This window comes from Stomoxys calcitrans, chromosome 2 (assembly GCF_963082655.1).
Source record: "Stomoxys calcitrans chromosome 2, idStoCalc2.1, whole genome shotgun sequence".
In the NCBI taxonomy this organism is placed as follows: domain Eukaryota; kingdom Metazoa; phylum Arthropoda; class Insecta; order Diptera; family Muscidae; genus Stomoxys; species Stomoxys calcitrans.
This window is the reverse complement of record NC_081553.1, coordinates 5,187,311-5,213,142: the sequence shown is the minus strand read 5'-3', so window position 1 is coordinate 5,213,142 and position 25,832 is coordinate 5,187,311. Positions and strand designations below refer to the sequence as shown.

The window sequence follows — 25,832 nt, the reverse complement described above, 5'->3', positions numbered from 1 at the left end:
TTATGAAAAAGCAATAAAATATAATAAAACTATGTTTGGTTACATTTAAAATGTTTGGTACTTTTACGGTGGTTGCGGAATGGGAGGTGGATTTGATGATCGTTCGCCCCGCAGACGATGCGAGTGGGACTCAAATCGAAGATCGTCAAAGTGCTAAATTTTGGACAACAAATCTTCATAATGACGTAAAATCGTCTGGCAACCCTGCCCTTGACTGCCGGTAGTTCGTGCCGAATTGACCCGATGAATTCCTTCACCGGCTAGGGCTGCCGCAAGATTCACTAATAGAAGGTAAAGTCACTTACAGAAACATAAAGTGGATAGGCCCCATGAACATTATTAAGATTGTCAAAAACTGCCTATTGTGAATGTTAACAAATGTCAGTAAACATATTTTCCTCTTACAAAATTCAGCATATTGCACATGAACGCATTATATTTTCTTTTTATTTCACATCTTTACCAAATCCGTCTTGAAATGTTTCTATTTTGTGTATTTTTTTAATTTAATTTGAATCAGGCTTCACTGAATAATTCATTAGTGAATCCTGAATATGAATATGAACAAAAGCACATAAACAATGACAAGCTTAATGACGAATCGTTTGGCTTAATCTTGTTGAGTGAATTCTAGGGCTGCGGTATAAGTGTATAACACTGCTACAAAAACAACAACATTCACATATAGCGCATTTGACATCTCATGAAATATTGGGTTGCCCAAAAAGTAATTGCGGATTTTGTAAAAGAAAGTAAATGCATTTTTAATAAAACTTAGAATGAACTTTAATCAAATATACTTTTTTTCTAAAGCAAGCTAAAAGTAACAGTTGATAACTGACAGAAGAAAGAATGCAATTACAGAGTCACAAGCTGTGAAAAAATTTGTCAACGCCGACTATATGAAAAATCAGCAATTATTTTTTGGGCAACCCAATATAAATAACGTGTGATAGCACCTTTAACTAGGCTAGTTCACATTAAGAACAATTCACAATAAATATTTCGTAAAAACAATAGAAGTGGCAACCCAGCCAGATGGTTGAGGTTTAAATTGTGATTGGAAAAAGTAGCTTTAACGTTGATAATAAAAATTGATTAAAACAGATTATTACAAACATTATAGGCCTTTAAAATACTAGCTACTTATGGTTTGAGCAAAAGTTGATACACACAGAACGAATGTAATATTTTCTACACCCCTTTCCATTCAATCGGTGGATTTTTGTTTGCCGGTGCAATATCATTGCACATTTTCCTTGGCACGAACGTTGTATAAGAAGCAATGCTAATCTCAGCATTTTTTCGGTAAATAAAAAGCGATAGATTTTTTGTTGGTCGATTTTCTAAAGCTTTAATAAAAATATCTTGTGGTTTTACTTATTCTTTATGCGCTGACGAATATAGGAGTTCCACCCGGCTTTCTAACCTTACACTTACCACCACCAGACACTTAACCACTAGTGACATACGATGGAAGCGGAGAAAGACTGCAGAAGAAAAGGTAAGTACTTTTAGGTTTTACTAAATAAATTGTTTGCTCAAATTATTTTATTTACTTTAGAAATCTGCCAAGATCATAGAATATTCCCCCAAAAAGAAGAATACTGTCTATCTACAGGGGACAGTCGAAATTTGGCGTCATATGACCGTGAAGCAGTTGTCAACATCGATGAATAGATCATTGGGTAAGCATATACATTGGTGCATATTATAAACTATTAAAAATTAATGGTATTTTGGCCGCCACAAATTTATTTGGTACACTTTCTTTCTTATATTAGAGTACGAATTTTTAGAAAAAATTTCAAAATTTTCCTTTCTTTTCGATTCGATTCCGCAAGTATATTTATATATAGTATATATGCAATATGCCAACGTATGTATTGCCAAATAATATATGTCAAAATTTTGATTTTACATAAAAATTCGGACTCTAGTTTTGATGACTGAATTCTAAAATTGGAGAGCCAACGTTGAGTATTTGTCTTACCGCTCCAAAAGGCTGTTTTCAAATTATAACACATGAACATCAAGTTAAAGACATTTTTAGTAATAACATTGACAAATAGTTAGAACTTTGAGGTCCGATCTGTTTGGTGTTCTTTGCTGTCACGTGAAGCTAGCTGCGTCCACAGGTTGCGGATAGTGGTATGCTCCATACGGAGTAAGGTGCAACGGCAGTCGCGGACAATCAGCGGTATCGAGTGGACAGTCTCAGTGAGAAGTCGGGTGGCACCTGCTCTTGCACAAATACTGAATGCCTATGATGCTCGATATGACAAGGCGAGTTATTGGCGCCTTTAAATAAGCAAAGGCCACTCTGTTCCGCGGCGATCGGTCCTTTGGACGAGGATCGCCACCTCCACATGGTTACAACAATAACAATAGCAATATTTTCTTGTTAGGTCCCAGTAGCGTAGTCTAGTAGCTCTAACATCGTAAGCAAGTGAACATGCACTAGTAATATTCTGTTAATACCATGTTATGACAGAGTAGTTGTTATACATGCGAATATTGTGATTGTTAAAGGGCCACTTATGGCTTATAATTGTCTAAAAAAATAAATTCATAAAGAAAGTAAGTGCCACAGCTTACCGAAATGTTATTGGGAACTTATGTATTTCATTCGATTCATTTAATTATTGACAGTCTTCTGTTTACTTACTGTGATTTTTCTTTTTTTATTTTAGAGGATGTTCAGGAAGCCATGCTATTTGTCAAGGAAGCGGACAATATAGAACCAAATGCCCGTTTACATGACATCAAAATTATTCAGGAAATAGCAAAAAAGCTTGGCACCCGCATTCGAATTGTAGCAGCTCCCTCAATTGCTGAGCCAGAAGTGGAAAGCAAGGACAGGGATGTTTTTCCCAGACCACCACCCACTCCAGATCAATTGAAACCACGTCCTCCAGTTGTCACGGTAATGGGCCATGTAGATCATGGGAAAACTACACTCCTGGACTCTTTAAGAGGCGCTGATGTGGCGTCTGGAGAGGCTGGTGGTATCACACAGCATATAGGTGCCTTTACAGTGAGCTTAGAGAATGGCGACAGAGTGACATTCCTTGACACTCCAGGTCATGCAGCATTTAGCTCGATGCGCGCTAGAGGTGCTGTAGCGACAGATATTATTGTATTGGTAGTTGCTGCAGAGGATGGTGTTATGGCTCAGACTAAAGAAGTAATTACTTTAGCTAAAGAATCACAAGGTAAAGGTCAATTTTTTAAATTTTGCCTTTCAACAATTTTTTTAACTCCCTATGCAAATTTTAGTTCCTATCATTGTGGCTATAAATAAGATTGATAAACCCGAAGCTGATATTGTGAGTTATCTCTTCAAAGTTTTTTAAAAGACCTACTGTTAATTGGATATTCCTTCCAGGAGAAAACGAAGCAAGAATTGTACCAAATGGGCTTGGCTTTGGAAGACTTCGGCGGTGATATTCAAGTTATACCAATTTCTGCTTTAAAGGGCACAAATCTGGATCTACTGGCAGAGGCTGTTAGTACTCAGGCCACTTTGATGGGCTTAAAAGGCGACTATTCGGGGCTAATGGAAGGTGTTGTGGTTGAATCAAAAACCGATCCCAGAAGAGGGTAGGTAGAAGAGGGTAAAAACAATACTTAAACACTTAAAAACAAGTACAGTCTTTTTTAAATTTTAAAATAACTTTTTATATTTAATAACAATTCTTTAAATGTTGGGTTTCGTTAAATTGGCCATTTGCTTACAGGCAATGTGCCTTTAAGCAAATGGCCAATTTAACCGTAGGCCGTACTTTTTTGTCATTGTGATACCTTTGGTGTCATTGTGATACCTTTGGTGTCATTGGTTATTTAAAGGCTCCAATAGCTTTCCTTGTCATATCGAGTTTTATAGCCCCTTTGTATTAAAGAAAGATCCGGCTAACGGCCGGCCTCTCACTAAGAATCTGCACTCGATCCACTGATTGTCCGCAATGGAACATGATAACCATTGATTATTTAAAAGCGCCAGTAACTCACCTTGTCATATCGAGCATCATAGGCACTCAGTATTTGTGCAAGAGCCGGTGCCACCCGACCTCTCACGAAGACTCTCCACTCGATACTGCTAATTATCCTCGAATGCAGATACAGCTACTCCGTATGGAGCATTCCACTATCCGCAACCGGTGGACGCGCCCGGTAGCTGGCAGCTAAGCTTCTCGTGACAGCAAAAAACACCACACAGATCGGAACCCAATGTTCCAGCTTGTGTGGCAATCTTCGTCAAGCTCTTAAACGCTAGCAAGCTCGTTCCGGTCTAAACGACCGATCGCCGCGGGAACATGGTGGCCATTGGTTATTCAAAGGCGCCAATAACCTGCCTTGTAGTATCGAGCATCATAGACACTCAGTATTTAAACAAGAACCGATGCCACCCGGCCTCTGAGACTCTCCACTCGATACAGCTGATTATCCGCGACTGCAGTTGTTGCTACTCCGTATGGAGCATTCCACTATCAGCAACCTGAGGATGGCCAATTCCATGGCAGCCGGTTGTACGTACCGGATTGACCCGACGGAGTTCTCTACCGGTAAGGGCTGTCGCCTCAGTGTACAACACACTGCTACAACAACAACAACAGTAATAGTAACCTGAGGACGCGCCCGATAGCTCACAGCTAAGCTTCTCGTGACAGCAAAGAACACCACACAGATCGGAACTCAATGTTCCAGCTTGTGTGGTGCTCACAGCTATCCTATGCTGTATTGGTTGTTGTTTTTGTAACCACATTTGCATGTGGAGGTGGCGATCCTCGTAAAGCTCTTATAGGCTAGTAAGCTCGTTCCGGTCTGCTACTCCGTATGGAGCATTCCACTATCCGCAACTTGTGGATGCGCCCGGTAGCTCCCAGCTAAGCTTGTCGTGAAAACGAAGAACACCACACAGATTGGAGCTCAAAGTTCCGGCCTGCCTGATACTCATAGTTATCTCGTTCCGGGTGCCATATTGGTAATCTAAGCTTGTTTCTGAATCGGTTTATAGAATTAAGAAACATTGTTGTTCCAATCATGTGTTTTGTTTTCATCTATATATTAATACTTAGTTCTATCGGATCGTAGCTGAGCCTAGACTGCTCTGGCTTCTATTTATTAGCAAATTTTGTCAGTTGTTATAAAAGGTGTCCTTTAGCTTTGTATTAGGCGTTTGTGAGTGGATAAGTAAGGTGTTGAATTGCATTCTTAAACATCCAAATATTATTTTAATTCTTAAAAGTGAGATGAAAATCTGAATGATTCCTTTGGTGCAATCTAAGGATATATTATTTAGTCATATTGATGCTTAACCTTTAGGATCATGGTCTCCTAGTTTATATGGCGTTTTTACTACTCTGTAGGTTTCTTCACTGTTTGTCGCTCACTTCTGCGACCCACATTGGAGCTACTCGGCTAAACGCCTTATGGGATTTCAATAGGTATTCCTCGTCTATGCCCCAAGTGCTGCCACCCAATATTTGAGGACCTTGTGTCTGTTTCTTGCCTTACTACAGAATTTTAGGGGTGCTTTACCGTCGCAATAATTTGTCATTAGACTTTACCTTGAGCACTTTGGTGGCCTCACTCGTCCTGTAGTAGAACAGTGTCGCCGGGGATTGTGGGCATTGAATATGTCCGCCAGATTTTGGAAGTAAACATTCATTTGTTCTCAAAGTCCATCGATGCCATTGCTCTTCGCCAGGATGGAGCAATTGACTTGTTTTTGTTCGCAAATGCTGCATTGATTATGACCACCCCACGCCAGCAGGGGGTGGAAGCCGCTTAAAAAGGTAGTGGTCAAATAAGATGGGCGAGAGGACACCCCCTTGGGGACTCTCCCTTTTCTCTTTAACTCTACGAGGTCTCGACTTAGGGGATCTATGACGCTGAACGTATTGGTTCGAATCTTGGTGAGAACATCAGAAAACAATTTTTCAGCGGTGGTTAACCCCATTCTAATGCTGGCGACATTTGTGAGGTATTAACCTCTCCCCAAAGAGGTGTCACACTGCGGCACCCCGTTCGGACTCGGGTATAAATTGAGCTAAAATTTAAATCGGATTTTCTTCTCCTTTTTTAAGGCTTTAATATTTTAAAATTATAGTTTTTTTTAATTTTCTGTTAAATTTTTATCATAATTCGTGATTTGTTTTTTTCGGAAATTTAAAGTTGTGAATCGAAAAGAACAATCTTTACCAATCTTTGTGTAATAAGATTTATGACAATTTCAAAAAAGCCAACGATTCCTTGACTAAAATCATAAATCATAAAACTCCAAAATCTCATAAACCGTTATAGATAATATATATTGTAATTTTTTGTAGGATTTTACGAGCTCTGTCGTTTGCAAAAATAATCTTTACGATGGGCCTATTAATGCTTATTTGGTAGCACTTCAAAATTTAAAATGCTCGAGGTGACCAACATATTAGCCCCATGTCAGCCCCTGGACCTACTAGGGTCACCAAATTTTTTATACTCATTGGAAACTATCTCCTCATTCACTATGTCAAGTTTCGCGTATACACCTTTATCTGTTCAAATGTGATAGAATTATTCCAACGATTTTTCGACTGTGGGACATGTCCTCCAAACACTTGAACCATGCCTTTTTTACATTTTTCGGTTCTAAACAAAATTGGGGCAAGTACGGGCAGCTAACCTCTTTTGAGTTATGTTAAGGGACATTCAAAGGGTATATTTTTATACGCAACATCGTAGGATAGGGGGTATATTCATTTATTCATTCCGTTTGCAACACATCGAAATATCAATTTCCGACCCTACAAAGCATATGTATTTCGGATCGTCGTAAAATTCTAAAACGATTTAACGATGTCCGTGCATAGGACTACGAGCTCACTTATGTAAAATCGGTGCGGCAAGTGATAGCATGTGTAGGGCGTGCGGGGAAGATGATGAGACGTTGAAGCATTTCCTTTGTCATTGCCCGGCTTTCGCGTCCAACAGATACCTTTACTTAGGTGGAGACACAATATCAGACATGAACAAACTTAGGGGAGTGGCATTGAAAACAATTAAGTATTTTGTAAGTAGCACGGAATTCCTAACTTACAATTTTCTTTTTAGAGGTTACTGTATAGTTTTTAGAGCGCACAACAAGCCGATTACTGGCTTAGGTGTATACCCATAGTGTCATGGGGCGGATTAATATCTACACTCTCTTTTCAACCAAACGTAACGATGTCCGTATGTCTGTTGTAAATACCCTAGAGCCTTCAAAAATTAAGTTATTGAGCTGAAATTTGGCACTCTAAGCGTGCATCAACGCTGGTTAAGTTTTTGAACGGGCCAAATCGGACCATATTTGGATATAGATGCTATATAGACCGATTTTCCGATAAAAGGTCTAATGCCCATAACAACTTGACTTTTCGATTTTGCTGAAATTTGAAACAGTGAGTAATTTTTGGTCTCCCGACATCTGACCCAAATATGGTTCAGATCGGACTATATTTAGTATTGCTACCATATAGACTGATCTCTCGATAAAGGGTCCATAAAAGCTTTATTAAATACCCGATTTTGCTGAAATTTAAAACATTGGGTTATTTTAAGCCTCCCGACATACGACGTAAATATGGTTCAGATCGAACTATTTTTAGATATAGCTGTCATTTAGACCGATCTCCCGATAAAGGATCTGAAGCCCATTAAAGCTTTATTTATTACCCGATTTCGCTGAAATTTGGAATAGTGCGCAGTTTAAATTTTCCGAATATCCGACCCAAATATGGTATAGATCGAACTTTATTTGGATATAGCTGTCATATAGACCGATCTGCCGATAAGGGTTCTGAAGTCCATAAAAGCTTTATTTATTACCCGATTTCGCTGAAATTTGAAACTGAGTTTTTCTGAGCCTCCCGATATCCGACCTTAATATGGTTCAGATCGGTTTATAATTGGTTATATCTGCCAAAAATGGAATATATTAGACCACTCAACGTCCGTGCCGAATTTTGGTGCTTAAGTTATCCAGTTTTCACCGGAGGTGGTGGGTATTTTTAAATAGTGATAACCTGGAGAAAATCAAAGAAATCATTTTTTATACTTATTAAGTATAAATGTACGTCAATAGAAAAAATAAAAGATAAAAATCCCTTAAAAAGTTTTCGAGATTTAACACTTGAAATTGGACCAAAATACCTAAAAATTTTGATTTTTTTTTTTTTTGAAAATCGAAAATGGGTCGACTTTGAACGGTAATATCTCCTAAATTAAAAATCGGACATTTTTGTGGGTAGCATTTTTGAAATCATTGAAATGTTTTACTTAAGATAGGTTCTTTCAAAATTTCATAGGCGAATATGAAAGTTTTGATTTCTGCCACCAGTTTCCTCTGTCGCGCCATTGTGAAGATTAACACTAGAAAGACCATTTTTTTATAATTTTTTTCCTTATTTTCCAAAATGACTGATTTGATGTTTTGGTTGAAAACTTATAACATTTAAAGTTGTTCTTATAAAACATACATATCCATAAAAAAATAATTTATATTAAAAAAATTAATTAAAAAAAAATTAAATGAAAAATAGCTCTAACCGGTCATTTTAACCGGTTTCACTTTCTAGTGCTAAACGGAATATCGTCTCTACGTACGAACACCAGAAGGGTTGGCATTCGTCTGAATACGTTCTCTATGTGGCCTCTGAATCCCAACTAGTATGCTTTTGTCCAAATAGTTGTTGTTGTAGCTTCATTCTCATGTGAAGGTCAAGCTCCTGTAGGTAAGCAAGCTCGTTCCGGCCCAAAGGACCGATCGCCGTGGGAACAGGTTAGCCATTGGTTATTTAAAGGCGCCAATAACTCGCCTTGTCATATCGAGCATCATAGGCACTCAGTATTTGTGCAAGAGTCGGTGCCGTCCGGGCTCTCACTCTATCGAATCGGACCTCAATGTTCGAGCCTGTGTGGTGCTCACAGCTATCCCGTGCAGGGATAGTTGTGGTTGTTGTTGCTGTTGTAGCAGTGTGTTGTACACCGAGGGGGTGAATATGTGAGTGATGACATCCACTCACATATTCAAATACCGACGTATATTCGCTGTCTATAAATTTAACAGTGTGCCTGAAGATTTAGTAATCTTTGTGTTCTCTCCCTGCAGTTAAATAAGTAGCAAGATTAGGTAAAATGTTTCATTGGAGGCCACCGTGGCGCAAAGGACGCATGACTTTGAATCCTGAAGAGAACATGTTGCTGGGATGGTCACATTTGTGAGTTGTTCCGCCATGTAAAATTCTCCTTTGGCTCGGTTAAGAAAAGATCATTAAGCTAATATCTTTTGTACATTACCACCAAATCCCATTTGTGTGGGTTGATCCCCAGTTCTGCGAACAGGTTATTTTTTTATTATTTTTTTACCATTTTTGTTGTATATTTTTAGTACATTTTAGAATGTATAAAGGTTTATTAAAATTAAATCAAACACCTATGTCATTTCAAGAAAGCTCTCCACTGCGATTGTGAAAAGAGGAACGCTATGCAAAGGCTCCGTGCTTGTGAGTGGTTTGTCACATGCCAAAGTAAGAGGTCTGTTTGACCATAATGGAAAACCTTTGGATAAGGCTGAACCCGGGACACCTGTTGAAATTCTTGGCTGGAGAGAATTACCCTTGGCTGGAGATTTAATACTCGAAGTTGAATCGGAGGTAATTTGTGTTTATTTGTAAATAACGTCAATCCACTAGAACTTACTTCCAAAGACGTTTTAATCTTTTGCAGAAAAAAGCTAATTCTGTCCTGAGATATCGCCAGCAAGAAGCACAAAAGGAAAAGGCCGAGCAAAGTTTAGAAAAGATTAGAAAAAAGGAAGAAGAACATTTGGCTAAATATCGAGCGGAGAGAGACGCCCGCCGCCTGGCAGGTAGATTCCGTTTACGACATGGCCCCAGACCTAAGGAGATGGTGGAAGATGATGGTGTGCCTCGGGTCAGCGTCATAATAAAAGGCGATGTTCATGGTTCGGTGGAAGCCATTCTTGATGTTTTGGAGACTTATACTGGCCACGACAAATGCCGTCTCGATGTTGTCCACTATGGTGTAGGCAATATTTCTGAATCGGATGTTGAGCTTGCCAAATCATTTAACGCCATTATCTATGCCTTTTCAATTGAGCCACCGACCAAAGTCGCAAGTGATGTATCCATACGCATGTGCAACATCATATACCGCCTAATAGATGACCTTAAGGAGGAAATCAGTAATAAACTGCCGCCCATGGAAGTGGAGGAGGTATTAGGCGAAGCAAACGTTTTGCAACAATTCTCTATTACCGAGGGACGTAAGGAAGTACCTGTAGCTGGAAGTCGTTGCACCAAAGGTGTTCTGAAAAAATCACAAAAATTTCGTTTAGTACGAAATGGAGAAGTCATATATGATGGTAAATAGTTGATTAAAACAATTTTCGTATTTGTGCCATGAAAAAAGCACTTGGAACCAATGTTCGACTGGTAAAACTTAACCATTATTTTCGTTGATGAAAATATGCATAATGGTGGTATCCCAATAATAGCATGTCTCTCCATGAAGCTGAACGCATAATTCATATCGTTTTTCGGTTCATCTTTCAGACTTGGCTACAAAAAGTTCCCTTATCCGAAACGGTATATTTTTGTGAAAGAGCGAATTTGTAATTTATACATGCAAGTTCGTCTTTTTTAAAACAGAAATAATCCGAATTGAGAGACTTATTGACAATCAATCAATGTTTCAGATAATTTATTTTTTATGTAGACTAATTATTAAGCTTGTTTTTATTCACAATATACAGCACAGATTTATCCAGTTAATACTTTTTTTTTTAATTTTTTTGCAGGTGAATTAGAGTCCATGCGCCATTTAAAAAATGAAGTGGACTCCATAAAGAAAGATGTTGAATGTGGTTTACGCTTTAAAGCCACAAAAGTTATACCGCAAGCCGGCGATGTCATTGTTTGTTATTCCACTCGCACCGAACCGCAAAAAACTGATTGGGATCCGGGATTCTAAGTTTTTTGCTATGAATGAATTTGCGATGGAAATTTAAGGAAGTAAAAAACCCTTACTTTAAGATTTGTTGTATAAAGAGGAAAATAAAAAAAGTTTATAAAAGTAACTGAAACCAAAAGACTCAAGGACGTTTATACAATTCAAAATTTCGCAAAAACAAAAATTAATGAATGAAATATGTGAGGTAAGTTTCATTCAAGTTATGCCATACGTTTCTGATATGAAAGCCACTAATATGTATTAAACTTCCGCTTGGAGCAGATATAATTTCTTATAAAATGTGCTAGACAAGAAACAGAAAGTAACCGCAAGCACATGTGTTTAATAGTCCCTTTGCTTACTACGAAATTTTTATGTTTTTAGTTAATGTTTTGTTTCTTTTATTTTGGTTGTTTTTTATTAACGAATTTGTCTTGCTATTGGCTATTGGTTGCCTATTATGACCGAACTTGTTCATCCACGATTTCTTAGATCCATTGATTGAATGATAATTTTTTGGATAGTCCAGCAATAACAGCCCAAAAGGTATTGCCTAAACAGCATGTAGTTATGTCCTCGCATGGCTAAGATGAGCCTCCTGAAGAAGGTGGTCCCCGTTAGAATTGAGAAGACAGCCCGTCGCAGTTCGAAGAGTGGCATTCTGACAGATCTGAATATTCTTCCATTTCGTTTCACATAACTGCATAAGTTAGCACAGACCGGGGAAATTGATTTGTACGCGGTCAACAAGATTTCTTCCTCAGCAACCTAAGAGCTGCCGGCAAGTGCAAAGCTGCGTGTGAGAGCTTTCAAAAGTGACACCAAGTATTTTGGGACACTTGATGGTCGGAATCGTTATTCCATCGACTTCACATTCAGCTAATTTTTGTGTGTATGTAGTGAATAATGTGGCTGAAGAAATGGTGCGGATACATCAAAATCTCTTGCAGCGAAATAAGAAGCAAGATAGGTGAGGTAGACGATTAACATATCGCAGATGCCATAAATGGGGGTGCGGCCCAACGTCATAATGGTACAATCGTCCGCAAATGATATGATCAGAATGCCATTTGGAGGGGGTGGAATAGAGGATAGGTAGAGTTTAAACAGAGGATAGGAGGGTATCATCGTAGCGCTGAGGTTAGCGGGCATGCTAACCTATGACGCTGAACGCCTGGGTTCAAATCATGGTGATTTTTTAGCGTGGTTATCCCCTCATAATGATGGCGAAACTTGTGAGGTACTTTGCCATGTAAAAACTTCTCCCCAAAGAGATGACAAGCCGTTCAGATTCGGTTTTAAAATTAAGGCCTGCTATCATTGAGCTTAAACTTGAATCGGGCAGCACTTAGTGATATGTGAGAAGTTTGCCCCTGTTCCTAAATAGAATGTTCATAGGCAAATTTGCATTTATAGAGGTTAAAAAGTACCGGAGATATCACCATGCCTTGGGGAACTCCCTGCTCCACTCTACATATGACTGGCGAACACACATATAATTCGTGATTCGGCGTTTTAGGCCTGGCTGGAGGGACGTGTTGGTGATGTCCTCAAATAGTTCGGGATGGCTGACCGTGGTGAATGTTTTCAATAGGTCCAGAGGCAAGAGGACCCTCTTATAACATGTCCTGGACTAATTGAATACACGTCAAATATGTGCGGTGATGAGATGCAGTCTTCTAAATTTATGTTAGTGCTCGGCGAATAGAAATTCTTGTACGAGGCTCAGGAGTAATGCCTCAAACGTCGGTTTGTACGACTCCCTAAAATTCGGGTCCTTTCGAGGCTTCAGTAGCGGAATCATTCTGCCCATTTTTCAGACATCGGGGACTATAAGAGTGTTCAAAGACAAGTTGAGGATCGTAGTAAGGTACTCAACTCCAAGTAATTCTAGATTCTTCAGCATCAATGTAGTGTTTCCGTTGGGGCCCAACGCCTTGGGTGATTTGGCGCCACGAATGACATTCGTAACTTCGCCCACGGTGAATTGTGATGGCTGTCTATCGACTCGGAGACCGGATACGGCTCTCCTCCTTGTCCTGTCACTCTCGGGTTGCACAATAAATTGACGGTTGAACAATCTGGCGCATCACTTCGGATCAGTCACTGTTACGTCGCCAAAAGTGACTGAGGTCCTGTCATCCCGTCTACCGGGGTTCGAGAGTAACTAAACAGTGTTAACTGCAAGTCCGGCCCTGTTAGTTTGGCTGTTGCTCATGCCCAAAAATTGTTTGCAAGTTATTGTTGCTGTTTTGTGCATCATCTCAATTTTACTACCTGCCTAAGAATCTAAGTTCGCATGCACTTTCACACACACGCCTACGCATGTCTGTCTGGTCGCTGTCTAGCCGCTGTCTGTTCCATTAGATTGGGGATGCACGTTAATGTATGTGTGCGTGTGTGTACATAAACCTTTTTTGTACATGAAGCCTTTTTTTATACATAAAAGCAGTTGCATTTTTGGTTGCAATTGCATTTTTAGCTTTGCATATAATTACTAGTCTTTCTCGTTAGCAACAAGCAAGTCAATAAAGTGGTTCAATTCGGAACTTAAATTAGTTTGAAAGTTTGTTGTTGTGTTTTATTTTTTCGGATCAAAAAGTCTGTAAAAACTATTACAGACTCAAACATTGGTGACCCCGACGTGATCTACTTGGTGATCACTAGAAAAATATTATCAACTCGGATAATATTTGTTTTATATTCAAAAGTTGTTTGTGAAAAAGTTTAAATTGCCACGAAAAAATATGCCAGACACAGAGCCTACCAACAATACAAGTGATGGCGGAAATTCAAAAAATTTATTGCCCTACATGACAAAAATTGCATCAATGCTGAAACAGTTGGGAATGTTGAAAAAATCCCTTACAACGGCGCAGCTTAGTGAATATGATGAGGCAGATTTGTCCGTCCGTATTGACTATGTAGAGCAGATAGGCGCCTCATTCGAAGAGGCTCAGTCAGCATTGGAAGAGATGGTAACGGCCGAAATGGAAAGTGAAGAAAGGATGAAATTTACCGCCTTGTATTTGGATGTCAAGGCCAAATTGACTCGACAGATGAATTCCATCCGTAGATTGGAATCAAATCCCCGGTCTTCGACTGTGCGCCAATTTTCTGCTGATGGAGGTCCATTTTCTGAAAATTCATCCTCGACACGCAAAACACGCCTACCAGAGATCCAGTTGCCAAAGTTTGGTGGAGCTTATGCTGATTGGCCGAATTTCTTTTCACTGTTCTCAACAATTGTCGACAGCAGCGCAGAGCTAAGTGACCTGGAAAAATTCCATCATCTGCGCTCAAGCTTAACAGGTGCCGCCTTGGACACAATTTCATCGTTGGAGCTAAACGAAAGAAATTATATGGAAGCGGTAAAATTGTTGAAGAATCGTTTTGATAATAAATTGTTAAATTTTCAGACCCATATAAAGGCCATTTTTTCGCTGAAAGCTGTGGAAGTTTCCCCAGCCATTGGTTTGCGCCAGCTTCGTGACAAATTTAATTCGCACCTGCGAGCCATGCAGACGATTGCCAGTAGAGACCAAATTGCAGATGGGCTCTTAGTATATTTAGCTGCCACTAAAATGGATAGAGATTCCCAAATTAAGTGGGAGGAGAGCCTGGCTGTGAATGAATTGCCGTCGTGGCAGTCCATGTCAAGTTTTTTAGAGCAAAGATGTCGTATGCTGGAGAACTTGGAGAATTCCGTGGTTTGTGCCGGCTCTATTCAGCAAAACAACAAAAAGCAATCATTTAAAAATCGCCACGTACATGTGGCCTCTGGAAGCTCTTCTCCTTTGTGTGCTTTTTGTGATTCAATGGACCACTACATTGTCAATTGTCCACCTTTCAGCAATCTCTCCCCATCTCTTCGTTTCAAAGAGGCAAAGCGTTTGAAATTGTGCCTCAATTGTCTTCGGAAGGGCCATGTGTTAAAAAAGTGCAATTCGGGCTCTTGCAGGCAATGCTCTTCAAAACACCACACAATGTTGCATATGGACCAAACGCCGTCAGCCCAGCCATCTGTTGTAGTGGAACCATCTATATCCCAATCAGTTCTTGTTTCGTCAGCTGATTCATCTGGAAGGTCAGCAACCACGGGTGGAACCGTCCTGTTGGCAACAGCTATTGTCCTCGCCAAAAACAAGTTTGGGAATTTTGTGCCGTGTCGAGCAATTTTGGATTCTGCATCCCAGTTGAACATGATTGCAAATCGTTTTGCAAAGACTCTTGGCTTAAATTGTAATCGAGTCTCAGCCACAGTTTACGGCATAGGTGATGGAAGTATGCTGGTTGAAAAATCTGTTGATTTGGTTGTGAAATCATGCCATAGTGATTTCACCACTTCGTTCGCTGCCATGGTGGTACCAAGCATCACTGACTACAAGCCAAAAATAAATCTCGATGCCTCCAACTGGAATATGCCCAAGAACATTCAATTAGCAGACCCTGCATTTAACAAGCCGGATCATATCGACATGTTAATTGGTGCCGAATTGTTTTTCAATCTGATGTCAGTGGGGCAAATAAAAATTGGTGTCAACCTCCCTGTTTTACAAAAAACATTATTCGGCTGGGTCGTAGCAGGTGGTAGTTTTCAGCCATGTAAGTCCTGGTCACTTGCTGTGTCGTATTCCGAGCTTGAGGAAGAAGAAGAGAAGCTTTCAACCGTCGTCAAATCCTTTTGGGAAATCGAGACCAACTTTGTTTATGATGAATCCAGATCTGACAATGAACTCTACTGCGAAAATCATTTTCTAACCAACTTCGTTCGTTTGCCTTCTGGGTCATATTCTGTTCGGCTGCCGCAAATCGAAAGCAGGGGTGTCTCATCACTTGGTGGTTCATATCAGCGTGCATTACAACGTCTAATGTCTTTGGAAAGAAAGTTTCGTCGGAGTCCAGAAATAAAGGCTCAATATACAACTTTTATGCGTGAGTATGCCACATTAAGCCATATGTCGTTAATCTCGCCACAGGTACCCGAATCGAAGTACTACTTGCCACACCACTGTGTCCACAAGTTGGACAGCACATCGACCAAACTTAGAGTGGTTTTTGATGGATCGGCAAAAACCGCAACTGGGCTATCATTAAACGATATTTTGCATTCCGGCCCTACCATACAACCAAAGCTGTTCAATACCTTGGTGAGGTACAGGTTCTTTAAGGTGGCCCTTAGTGGAGACATTTGTAAAATGTACAGGTGCGTTCGAGTGTCACACCCTGACGATTACCTCCAATGCATTCTGTGGCGAGAGAACGAGGCGGATGATATCAAAACCTATAAACTGAACACAGTCACCTATGGTACAAAACCCGCTGCATTCCTGGCTATCCGTGCAATGCATCAACTTGCAATCGATGAAGAAGAGAACTTTCCACTGGGTTCCAAAGTGGTTCGACGTGACTTCTACGTAGATGACATGCTTTCTGGTGGCAATACCATAGCAGAGGTCGAAGGGATAAGGCATCAAGTAACAGCTTTGCTTAAAAAGGGCGAATTCTTGATTCGCAAGTGGTGCTCCAATGATCCAGATGCCCTACGGGATGTTCCTGCAGAAGACTGTGAAACATTGTTAAAATTTCATGACGGTACAGATGTCACCAAAACTCTTGGGCTCACTTGGGATCCCCAGAGTGATAATTTCATTTTCTCTTTTACCCCCATTGATGACTGGAAGGTGGTGACAAAGCGGTCCATTTTATCTTCGATTGCCCGCCTTTACGATCCATTGGGTTTGATTGGTCCAGTCATTACAAAGGCAAAAATGTTTATGCAGCATCTGTGGAAACTCAATCTTCAATGGGATGAAAGCTTGCCTCAATCACTACATTCATTGTGGATTGAATATATTTCGAAATTCGATCTGATGCACCGTTTCACATTTCCACGGCATGTTTCAATGGCGTCGGCATCATTGCAGATTCATGGTTTCTGCGATGCCAGCTTGGCTGCTTACGGCGCATGTGTCTATGTGAGGTCCCAATTCAACAGCGTCATTAAATCTGAACTTCTGTGCTCTAAATCGAGAGTTGCCCCATTGAAGACGCTCACTGTACCAAAACTCGAACTTTCAGCTGCATGCCTTCTAGCTGAGCTGATTGATACTGTGGTGAAATCTCTAGATTTTCACTGTGAAATCCATTGTTGGTCCGATTCGATGGTGGTGTTGTCCTGGCTTCGAGAGCTGCCATCCAACTTCAACGTTTTCGTTGCCAATCGAATTTCTCGAATTCAGTCATATGGGACTCGAATTACCTGGCACTACGTTCCAACAAAACTCAATCCAGCAGACATCTTGTCGAGAGGTGCGACACCTGGGGAGCTACTCCATTCATCACTGTGGAAAGGTGGTCCAAACTTCCTGCTGAATGAAGCATCAAACTGGCCTGATACTGCAAGTTATGTGGATGACTTACCTGAGCGTAGAAGACATGTATTGTTGACGACCTCTCTTACTGATTTGTCGATACAGTGTAAGTATCGCAATTCTTTTTTGAAAATGCAACGAATTTTTGCGTATGTTTCTAAATTTGTATATTCCAAATTGAGTGCCCATACCGAAGTATTAACCCCTGACGACATTAGAGCTGGTACTCGCCTCCTGGTTAAAAACATTCAGCTTGTACATTTTTCTGAGGAATACAAGGCGTTGAAATCAGATAAGGAAATTGCATCGTCTAGCAAGTTGTATTCGTTGGCACCTATTATTGATGAGTTTGGGTTAATTCGAGTTGGTGGGCGTCTCCAAAACTCAACCCTGGACTTTGATGCTCGTCACCCCATTATTCTGCCCAAAAAGCATCCGTTTACTGCATCAATGGTGATGCATTTTCATCACAAGCTACTTCATGCCGGAGCTCAGTGTTTGCTGGCTGCAATTCGACAGCAATTTTGGCCAATTGGAGGACGAAAGCTGATAGCTTCCATTATTTCGAAGTGTGTCCGATGTTTTAGAATGAAGCCGAAATTGCTCCAAAACGTCATGGGAAATTTGCCTTCAGACCGAGTAAGGCCAAATAGAGCCTTTCATACAACTGGAATCGATTTTTGTGGGCCATTCTTTTACAAGTCGGAGGTGAAGAGCCGCCCTCCTGTGAAATGCTATATTTGCATATTTATTTGCTTTTCAACAAAGGCAACCCATCTCGAGGTTGTCCAGGATTTATCAACACCTTCATTTTTGTGCTCGCTTCGACGCTTCGTTGCCACGAGAGGCAAACCCAAAACGATTTGGTCAGACAATGCATCAAATTTTGTGGGCGCAAAAAATGAGTTGGATGAATTAAAGCAGATGTTTTCGAGGCAATCACATCTAAATGCCATTCATGATCAATGTCTTGATGATGGCATTGATTGGAAATTTATTCCACCCAGATCCCCACATTTTGGTGGCCTCTGGGAAGCGGCTGTAAAGTCTGCTAAATTCCATTTTTATCGAGCAGTTGGCCTAAACAAACTTACTTTCGACGAGCTACGCACACTAGTCTGCCAAATTTCTGCAATCTTAAACTCTCGTCCATTGTGCCCGCTCTCCGAGGACCCTGAGGACCTAGATGTATTGACGCCTGGCCATTTTTTAGTGGGTGGTCCACTTATTTCAATACCCGAGCCGAATATGTCATGGATAAATTTCGGTCGTCTCAACAGTTGGCAAAGGGTATCGGAATTGCAACAGATTTTTTGGAGAAAGTGGAGTACGTCCTACCTAACGCTGCTACAAGAGAGATCCAAATGGCAGGCTCAAAGTGACAATATATCTGTTGGTGCCATGGTCGTAATAAAAGATGAAAATTTGCCCCCACTAAAGTGGCAAATGGGACGAGTGGAGGAAACTATAAAGGGCGAAGACGGAATAGTTCGAGTGGTGAATGTTCGAACAAGTAGCGGAATCTTTAAGCGAGCCATAACCAAACTAGCCGTACTGCCGATAAGTGAATCAGTTGAAGCCCCAAGACCTTCAACGGGGGGAGGATGTTAACTGCAAGTCCGGCCCTGTTAGTTTGGCTGTTGCTCATGCCCAAAAATTGTTTGCAAGTTATTGTTGCTGTTTTGTGCATCATCTCAATTTTACTACCTGCCTAAGAATCTAAGTTCGCATGCACTTTCACACACACGCCTACGCATGTCTGTCTGGTCGCTGTCTAGCCGCTGTCTGTTCCATTAGATTGGGGATGCACGTTAATGTATGTGTGCGTGTGTGTACATAAACCTTTTTTGTACATGAAGCCTTTTTTTATACATAAAAGCAGTTGCATTTTTGGTTGCAATTGCATTTTTAGCTTTGCATATAATTACTAGTCTTTCTCGTTAGCAACAAGCAAGTCAATAAAGTGGTTCAATTCGGAACTTAAATTAGTTTGAAAGTTTGTTGTTGTGTTTTATTTTTTCGGATCAAAAAGTCTGTAAAAACTATTACAGACTCAAACAAACAGTAGACCACAGCTTGCCTAAACCGGTGCCTAAGTTACATTGCTCCAAGTGTTCCAACCGCAAATTCCGCCTATGTTCGTTAACTACCCTGTTTATTTCCAGATTCAGCTCTCTCGAATCCCATCACGCCCGTCTGAGAGTACCACTGCCTGCGCCGGGAAATTGGGCCACACTTGGGGTATTCGACCGGCTGCTGCATTGATGATGTTTTGGAATTTCCTCTCGGCAACTAGCACATCCGAGGGGGTGGCAGTTTACTGAAACGGCGATTGGTGTACTCTCTGAATCGGCCTTCTTCTGGTTGATAAACGTCCGGCGCTCAGAGGTTATGAAGTCGGGTGGTCGGTCGATGGTGAGAATTATGGGGTGGTGGTCTGACCCCAAAGAGATGATGGCCTGACGGGATACGTCACTCAGGAGATTAGGGGATGCAATGAAAATATCTGGCGAGCTGCTACACCTCCACGTAATCCTAGTGTAAAACGTGGAGCCTTCAATCTGTTCTGCGAAAGCCATGCCACGCTGGTTGTTACCTAGGGGAGAATGCCATGAAATGTGATGCGCATTAAAGTCCCTTAGAACTTGACGATGACGGCCAGATGGTTACCCACTTATGTCGGGGTTGTAAGCTTGGCCATTAATCGGGAAACAGCTACCAACCGGCGGTATGTACACGTTGTATAGCTTTGTCTCCTGGATCGGTGTGACCAATATGTTTTTCCGACTCATAAAATCCTCGATCTTGCCACGGAGACCGTTGCAAAAGTGATACACTTTCCGGCACTAGCCTGGCAATATTGGGGCTGAGATGCTGCTGTTGCGTATATTGCCGCACGGGAGAGGTCGGGTGGTCACATTGTCCGACGACGATGACGCTTGTGACCCACCGCTGTCTATGTTCGTGCAGCATATTCAATATGACTATACTCCCGTAGTTATTTGAGGCCAGAGCAAGATCGGAAATTTACCCACTTCATGCACCGGTTACACCTCACCAACACCGACCGATGATGGAGGCGGTTTTGGCAAACCGAAGAGAACCAGGGTCTGGGGTTCTTTTCAATTTCGGCACGGACCAGAAGCTGGGGAGAAGGCACTCCGGGATGTGGCTCTCCCTTGACCAAAAAAGATGAACACGTACACTGAGGCGGCAGCCCTTGCCGATGAATGGTGTCAATCCGCTGCGTTCAATCGGCTGATAAAGATAACCTCTTGAAATTTTGCACAGATACCTCTTAGCGATGTAGGTCGTTGGGGATAGCAAATGGGCCATATCGGTTCAGATTTGAATAAAGCCCCCATATAAACCTATCTCTAGTTTTGACTTCCTGAGCTCTTATTCATTCGATTTTCAAAATAAGTTGGCTAATTTTAATCTTATTTGGTTAAATTTTGATTAAAGCAAGGAAAAATTGCAAATTTTTAGTAAGTTTTACTCATCTGTAATTAGTGGTAAATAGGTCATAAACTTGGTTTCAGGAAATCTTTTTACTTAACTAAGTTTCTTCCCAACAAGTTAAATATTCCTATAGCAAACAACGTTTTTAATTACCCAATTGAAACATATTGTTACCCGTATGTTGAGTTCAACGCTTGCTACAAACCGATATTCTTCAAATTGAATAAATATTCGTTCAAAATAGTTGAATGAATATCCAAATTTTGAGTATTATTGAATAAATTAAATTGAAGTACAAGTTTTAACTTACAATTTTGTTAAATATAAACTTAGGTTGACAGATTTTCTAACAAAGATAATTAAATCCAGTAACTTCTCAGTAATTCCAAATCTGTCTTTAATGAGGGTGCTTTCAAAACACGTTGTTTGTCAGTCATGCCACCTTTAATCGATTAAAAACGTAGAATAGCATAATACAAGAGCGATTGGTTTGTGACTTCACTTTGTATAGTACAATAGATCCATGTTAGAAATCCTTAATAAAATGCCCTTAGAAACATTGAAATGTTGATTACTGATACAAATTCTTATTTAAAAAGCCAAATCCACCTTTTACGTTTTCTCTGTCTATGGGACATTCTATATGTGTTTGAAAAATGTGACCCTTTAATGCTGTTACTGGAAACTGCCTGGGTTCATAATAAAAACAAATATGCAATAGTCATGCGCAACGTCATAAACCATTCAGAGCAATGCAGATACATGTACCGCCGACAAAAAGGCGTCAAATCATTGCCGTGTCGCACGAACAGTCTGATGTACGCATTCGCCAAAAAAAGTCGTGCGCGGTAACAAGAAAAAAATTAAAAAGTGCAAAAATATGAAAGAAAATGACAAAGATAAATTTGGCAAGTTACGATATCCAGCTCTTTTTTCTGTTCAAATTATGTTTTTCTTTTTCGTCTCAGCACACTATTACAGGAAGAAATTTAATATTCCTCAATAGTTTAGTGCAAATTAGTTCTCATCGCTACTGAAATTTTGGTAAGCATTAGAAATTAAAAAAAAAAAACTAAAAATTATTTGTTTGCAAAAAATTTTCACCTTTCATGGTAAGTACTAGATTTCAAATAAATCTATGTATCTTTACTGAACACTTTCATTTCTTTTTTTCAACACACTTTAAAATGTTGTGGATAAGGCATAACGGAACTTCTGGGAAAATATGGTGCTTAACCCTATGCGACTTACTTGCCATTCTACTATTAAAAGAATTATTTCATGCACTCATAGATATTTGTTAGAAAAAACAGGAAAAATGTTTGCTGAAACAGCAGAAAAACTGCTGAAAATGCGACAGTAGTAATTTGTTGCTAAAACAGCAAACATTTTTTGATGTTACGTTTAAGTTAAAAACGCTCACAAATGTCGTAAATATTTCAAAAAATGTAATTTTATTATTTTTCAATTTTACAAGGATTAAATTTAAATTTTTATTAAAATTTTTGTACAATTTGTTAATTTTGAACGAATTTAAATTAAGCAGGAAAATAACTACTACTTTTATTTTTATGCTTTTAAACAAAAATTGACACTTCAAATTTACAATTTTTTTATTGATATATAGCAAATGCATCAATTGTTGTTTAGAAGTTCAAAAATTTTTAATTGATTTATTCAAAAGTTTAAAATTTTTAATTTATTATCAGCAGACCAATTTTTCTAGATGTGCCTATTAGTTTAAACTAAACGAAATAAAAGCAGAGATTTTGCAAAATGTTTTTACAGATGTATTAACACACAGTAAAAATTTCGAACATTTCAATCCATCAATTGTATTAAATTCAGTTCAAAATATCTTTCACGGTTGTTCATCATATACATTGAAGAATAAGAAGAATAATATTTATTCAACGTTGAACCATACGATGTTCATTTGATGTAATTATATTTTAGAAATGCATAAACTAAAAACGAATAAAATTTTCTTTATCCTATATGAAGTTCAACCTTATTCGAAAGTAGTTTATTTTAACTCAACCATTGGGCCACTTTTTTGAGTGTACATATGTATATTTTTATCATTTTCATCACAAATTTCTTCTCAACGTGTTCGTGTAGATCCGGCCTAAAAAATGCTTCCGGACACCGTTGTTACTATCAATCTCTAAATTGAAGCAATTGTGTTTGTATGCATGTTTCTGAATTTCCGAATTTATGAATGAAATGAAAGAAAAATTTTTAACCGCCATCTACTGTGATGATTTTGTTTTCGTTTCGTTCAATAAATTGACCCATTTTCTTGCCATTCTGATAAAATGTTTCTTTCCTCTCAATGACTTGTATGTTTTTGTTTTTTATTGTTGTACTTTTGCATGTGTTGATCCTGTATATGAATCCAGTCATATATATATGTGTGTGTGTGTAGGAGAAAAAAACCAAACATTGTATAACGATCATGGTTACATACATCCATCCAACCATCGACGATAGTTCCAATCAAAAAGTCTGAATTCTGTGGCAGCAAAATTGGTCTTATCAGTTCTTAGTTCCGTTCACAATGATCTCGTTTTTCCTTGGGCTGGGCTTGTATGGGGTTTTCTTATCCTAAACAGTCCAGCCAACATGTGGGTGAAGGGTGACTGCCATCAGCGAATAATTCTTATGTGTGATGATGGTGACTAGAATTTTTTGTTATAAAAGCCAATTTGGAATCAAATGTGAATATGAATGGAGTAGAAATACGTTTCGTTTTATTTTATTTATTTCAATGAATAGCTCAGTTTTGGATTAATTGCTGCTCTTGGCGTTGTTTTGTTGTTGTTGTTTTAGGTTATTATACAAAGCCTTACTTGTACAATACACAACAATATTGTTGTTTTGTGTGTTCTGTCCACCGGAAACATGTTTTTATTCAGCACTGAGGATTTATACTGACTAGCTCGATAAGAGTTTTATGAAAATCAAATCACGACAAACTTTTCTATGAAAATTTTATTTCAGTGATTTAATTTGCCAACATTCAATTTTTTAGAAAATTTCTTGTGAATCTATTAATTTCTTTAAAAAATGCAAAAGTTAATCCATTTTTTTTGTGCAAAAAAAAAAAAACAGAAAAATAGGGACCATAAGTTTTAAGTAAATCGATGTTTTAACAATATATGTATGCTTCCAATATTCGAATTTTTTTTGATAATTTCTCTGAAATTATTATAATTTGTAAAAAATTTTTTATGAATGTAAAGTTTCAAAGAATTACTTCTTAAGCAGCATTTCCTGGATGCAACTTTTAAGTCATTAGCTTAAAAAAAAAGCATTTTAATTTTTCACATATATTTCATTTAAACTTTTGTTAATGGGGTTTGACAGTTGTTCACCTGAAAAAGCGACTAGAGTTTCAACCCTCAGAAAATCAAATTTTGACCTTCTATGTACGCCTCACAGTGTTGCTGTAGTCGCTTAGTAGGCTGTCTTTTGATATTAAATATTTTATCTTTTTATATCACCGTAGGACTTGAAACTACTCGAAATATTCGTCTGAGACCCAATGAAGTATATATATTCTTGATCGTCGTGACATTTTATGTCGATCCGTCCGTCTGTCCGCCAGTCCGTCCGTCCATCTGTCTGCCGAAAGCACGCTAACTTTCGAAGGAGTAAAGCTAGCCGCGTGAAATTTTGCACAAATACTTCTTATTAGTGTAGGTCGGTTGGGATTGTAAATGGGCCATATCGGTCCATGTTATGATATAGCTGCCTTATAAACCGATCTTGGGTCTTCTTCTTATCCGATTGGAATGAAATTTTGCACGACGTGTTTTGTTATGATATCCAACAACTGCGCCAAGAATAGTTGAAATCGGTTCATAACCTGATATAGCTGTCATATAAATCGATCTTGGGTCTTGACTTCTTGAGGATCTAGAGGGCGCAATTCTTATCCAATTGGAATGAAATTTTGTTGTGATATCCAACAACTGTACCAAGTATGGTTTAAATCAGATGATAACCTGATATAGCTGCCATATAAATCGATCTTGGGTCTTGACTTCTTGAGGAGCTAGAGGGCGCAATTCTTATCCGATTGGAATGAAATTTTGCACGACGTGTTTCGCTATGACTTCCAACCAAGTATGGTTCTAATCGGTTCATAACCTGATATAGCTACCATATAAACCGATCTTGAATCTTGATTTCTTGAGCCACTAGAAAGCACAATTCTTATCCGATTTGAATGAGTTTTTGCATTTTGTAGTATTTTGTTATGATAACCAACAACTGTGCCAAGTATGGTTCAAATCGGCCTATAACCCGATATAACTGTCATATAAACCGATCTGGCGATTTGACTTCTTGAGCTTCTAGAGGACGCAATTCCTATCCGATTTGGCTGAAATTTTGTATGACATATTTTATTATGACTTTCAACAACTATGTCAAATAAAGTACAAGTCGGTTCATAACCTGATTTAGCTGCCATATAAACGGATCTGGGATCTTGACTTCTTGAGCCTCTAGAGGTCGCAATTATTATCCGATTTTCCTGAAATTTTGTACGACGGATCCTCTCATGACCATCAACATACGGTTTATAGCCTGCTACAGCTCCCATATAAATCCATCTCTATTTTACTAATTGTGCTCCGAACCGAAACGTATCTTGATATCGCTCTAATATTATGTCCTATTTCATTTCCGCTTGAGGGTTTATTTCGAAGCTCCTATACGTACTTGTTATTGTTTCGTAGTTCTTATCACCTTTCGTCAAAATCCGGTGAAAATTGCATACCTTATGTCCCATAGCAGTTATAGCGAAATATGGACCAAATACTAATTATTATAAGTCATTGGTCTTTTATATATCTATATCTAAAAATAAACCGATCTGAACCATATACGACAAGGATGTCGAAAAGCCTCATATAAGTCACTGTGCCAAATTTCTGTGAAATCGGATTATAAATGCGTCTTTTATGGGGCCAAAACCTTAAATCGAGA

At 39.1% G+C, this 25,832-nt stretch overlaps 2 protein-coding genes across 2 annotated transcripts; both read left to right on the top strand.

Annotated features, from left to right (window-relative positions):
• Positions 1 to 1,035: 1,035 nt before the first annotated feature.
• Positions 1,036 to 11,137, top strand: LOC106080436 (translation initiation factor IF-2, mitochondrial). The gene is made up of 9 exons (XM_013241829.2): positions 1,036 to 1,308; positions 1,408 to 1,504; positions 1,565 to 1,688; positions 2,694 to 3,215; positions 3,280 to 3,329; positions 3,389 to 3,603; positions 9,476 to 9,680; positions 9,754 to 10,411; positions 10,847 to 11,137. Exons 1-9 carry the CDS (start codon positions 1,286 to 1,288, stop codon positions 11,017 to 11,019), a joined length of 2,067 nt encoding a protein of 688 aa, XP_013097283.2. The 5' UTR covers positions 1,036 to 1,285; the 3' UTR covers positions 11,020 to 11,137.
• A 2,608-nt stretch (positions 11,138 to 13,745) lies between these two features.
• LOC131995228 (uncharacterized) lies at positions 13,746 to 18,983 on the top strand. Its single transcript, XM_059363535.1, has one exon. It carries the CDS (start codon positions 13,746 to 13,748, stop codon positions 18,981 to 18,983), a length of 5,238 nt encoding a protein of 1,745 aa, XP_059219518.1.
• The last annotated feature ends 6,849 nt before the right edge of the window (positions 18,984 to 25,832 follow it).

What these genes read in the sequence shown, in the direction of transcription:
- LOC131995228 (XM_059363535.1), top strand. Translation starts at nt 13,746, where the DNA reads ATGCCAGACACAGAGCCTACCAACAATACAAGTGATGGCGGAAATTCA.
- LOC106080436 (XM_013241829.2), top strand. Translation starts at nt 1,286, where the DNA reads ATGCTAATCTCAGCATTTTTTCG. An exon ending in CTAATCTCAGCATTTTTTCG is followed by an intron (nt 1,309 to 1,407) that starts GTAAATAAAAAG and finishes TGACGAATATAG; the next exon opens with GAGTTCCACCCGGCTTTCTA. An exon ending in AAAACCGATCCCAGAAGAGG is followed by an intron (nt 3,604 to 9,475) that starts GTAGGTAGAAGA and finishes TGTCATTTCAAG; the next exon opens with AAAGCTCTCCACTGCGATTG.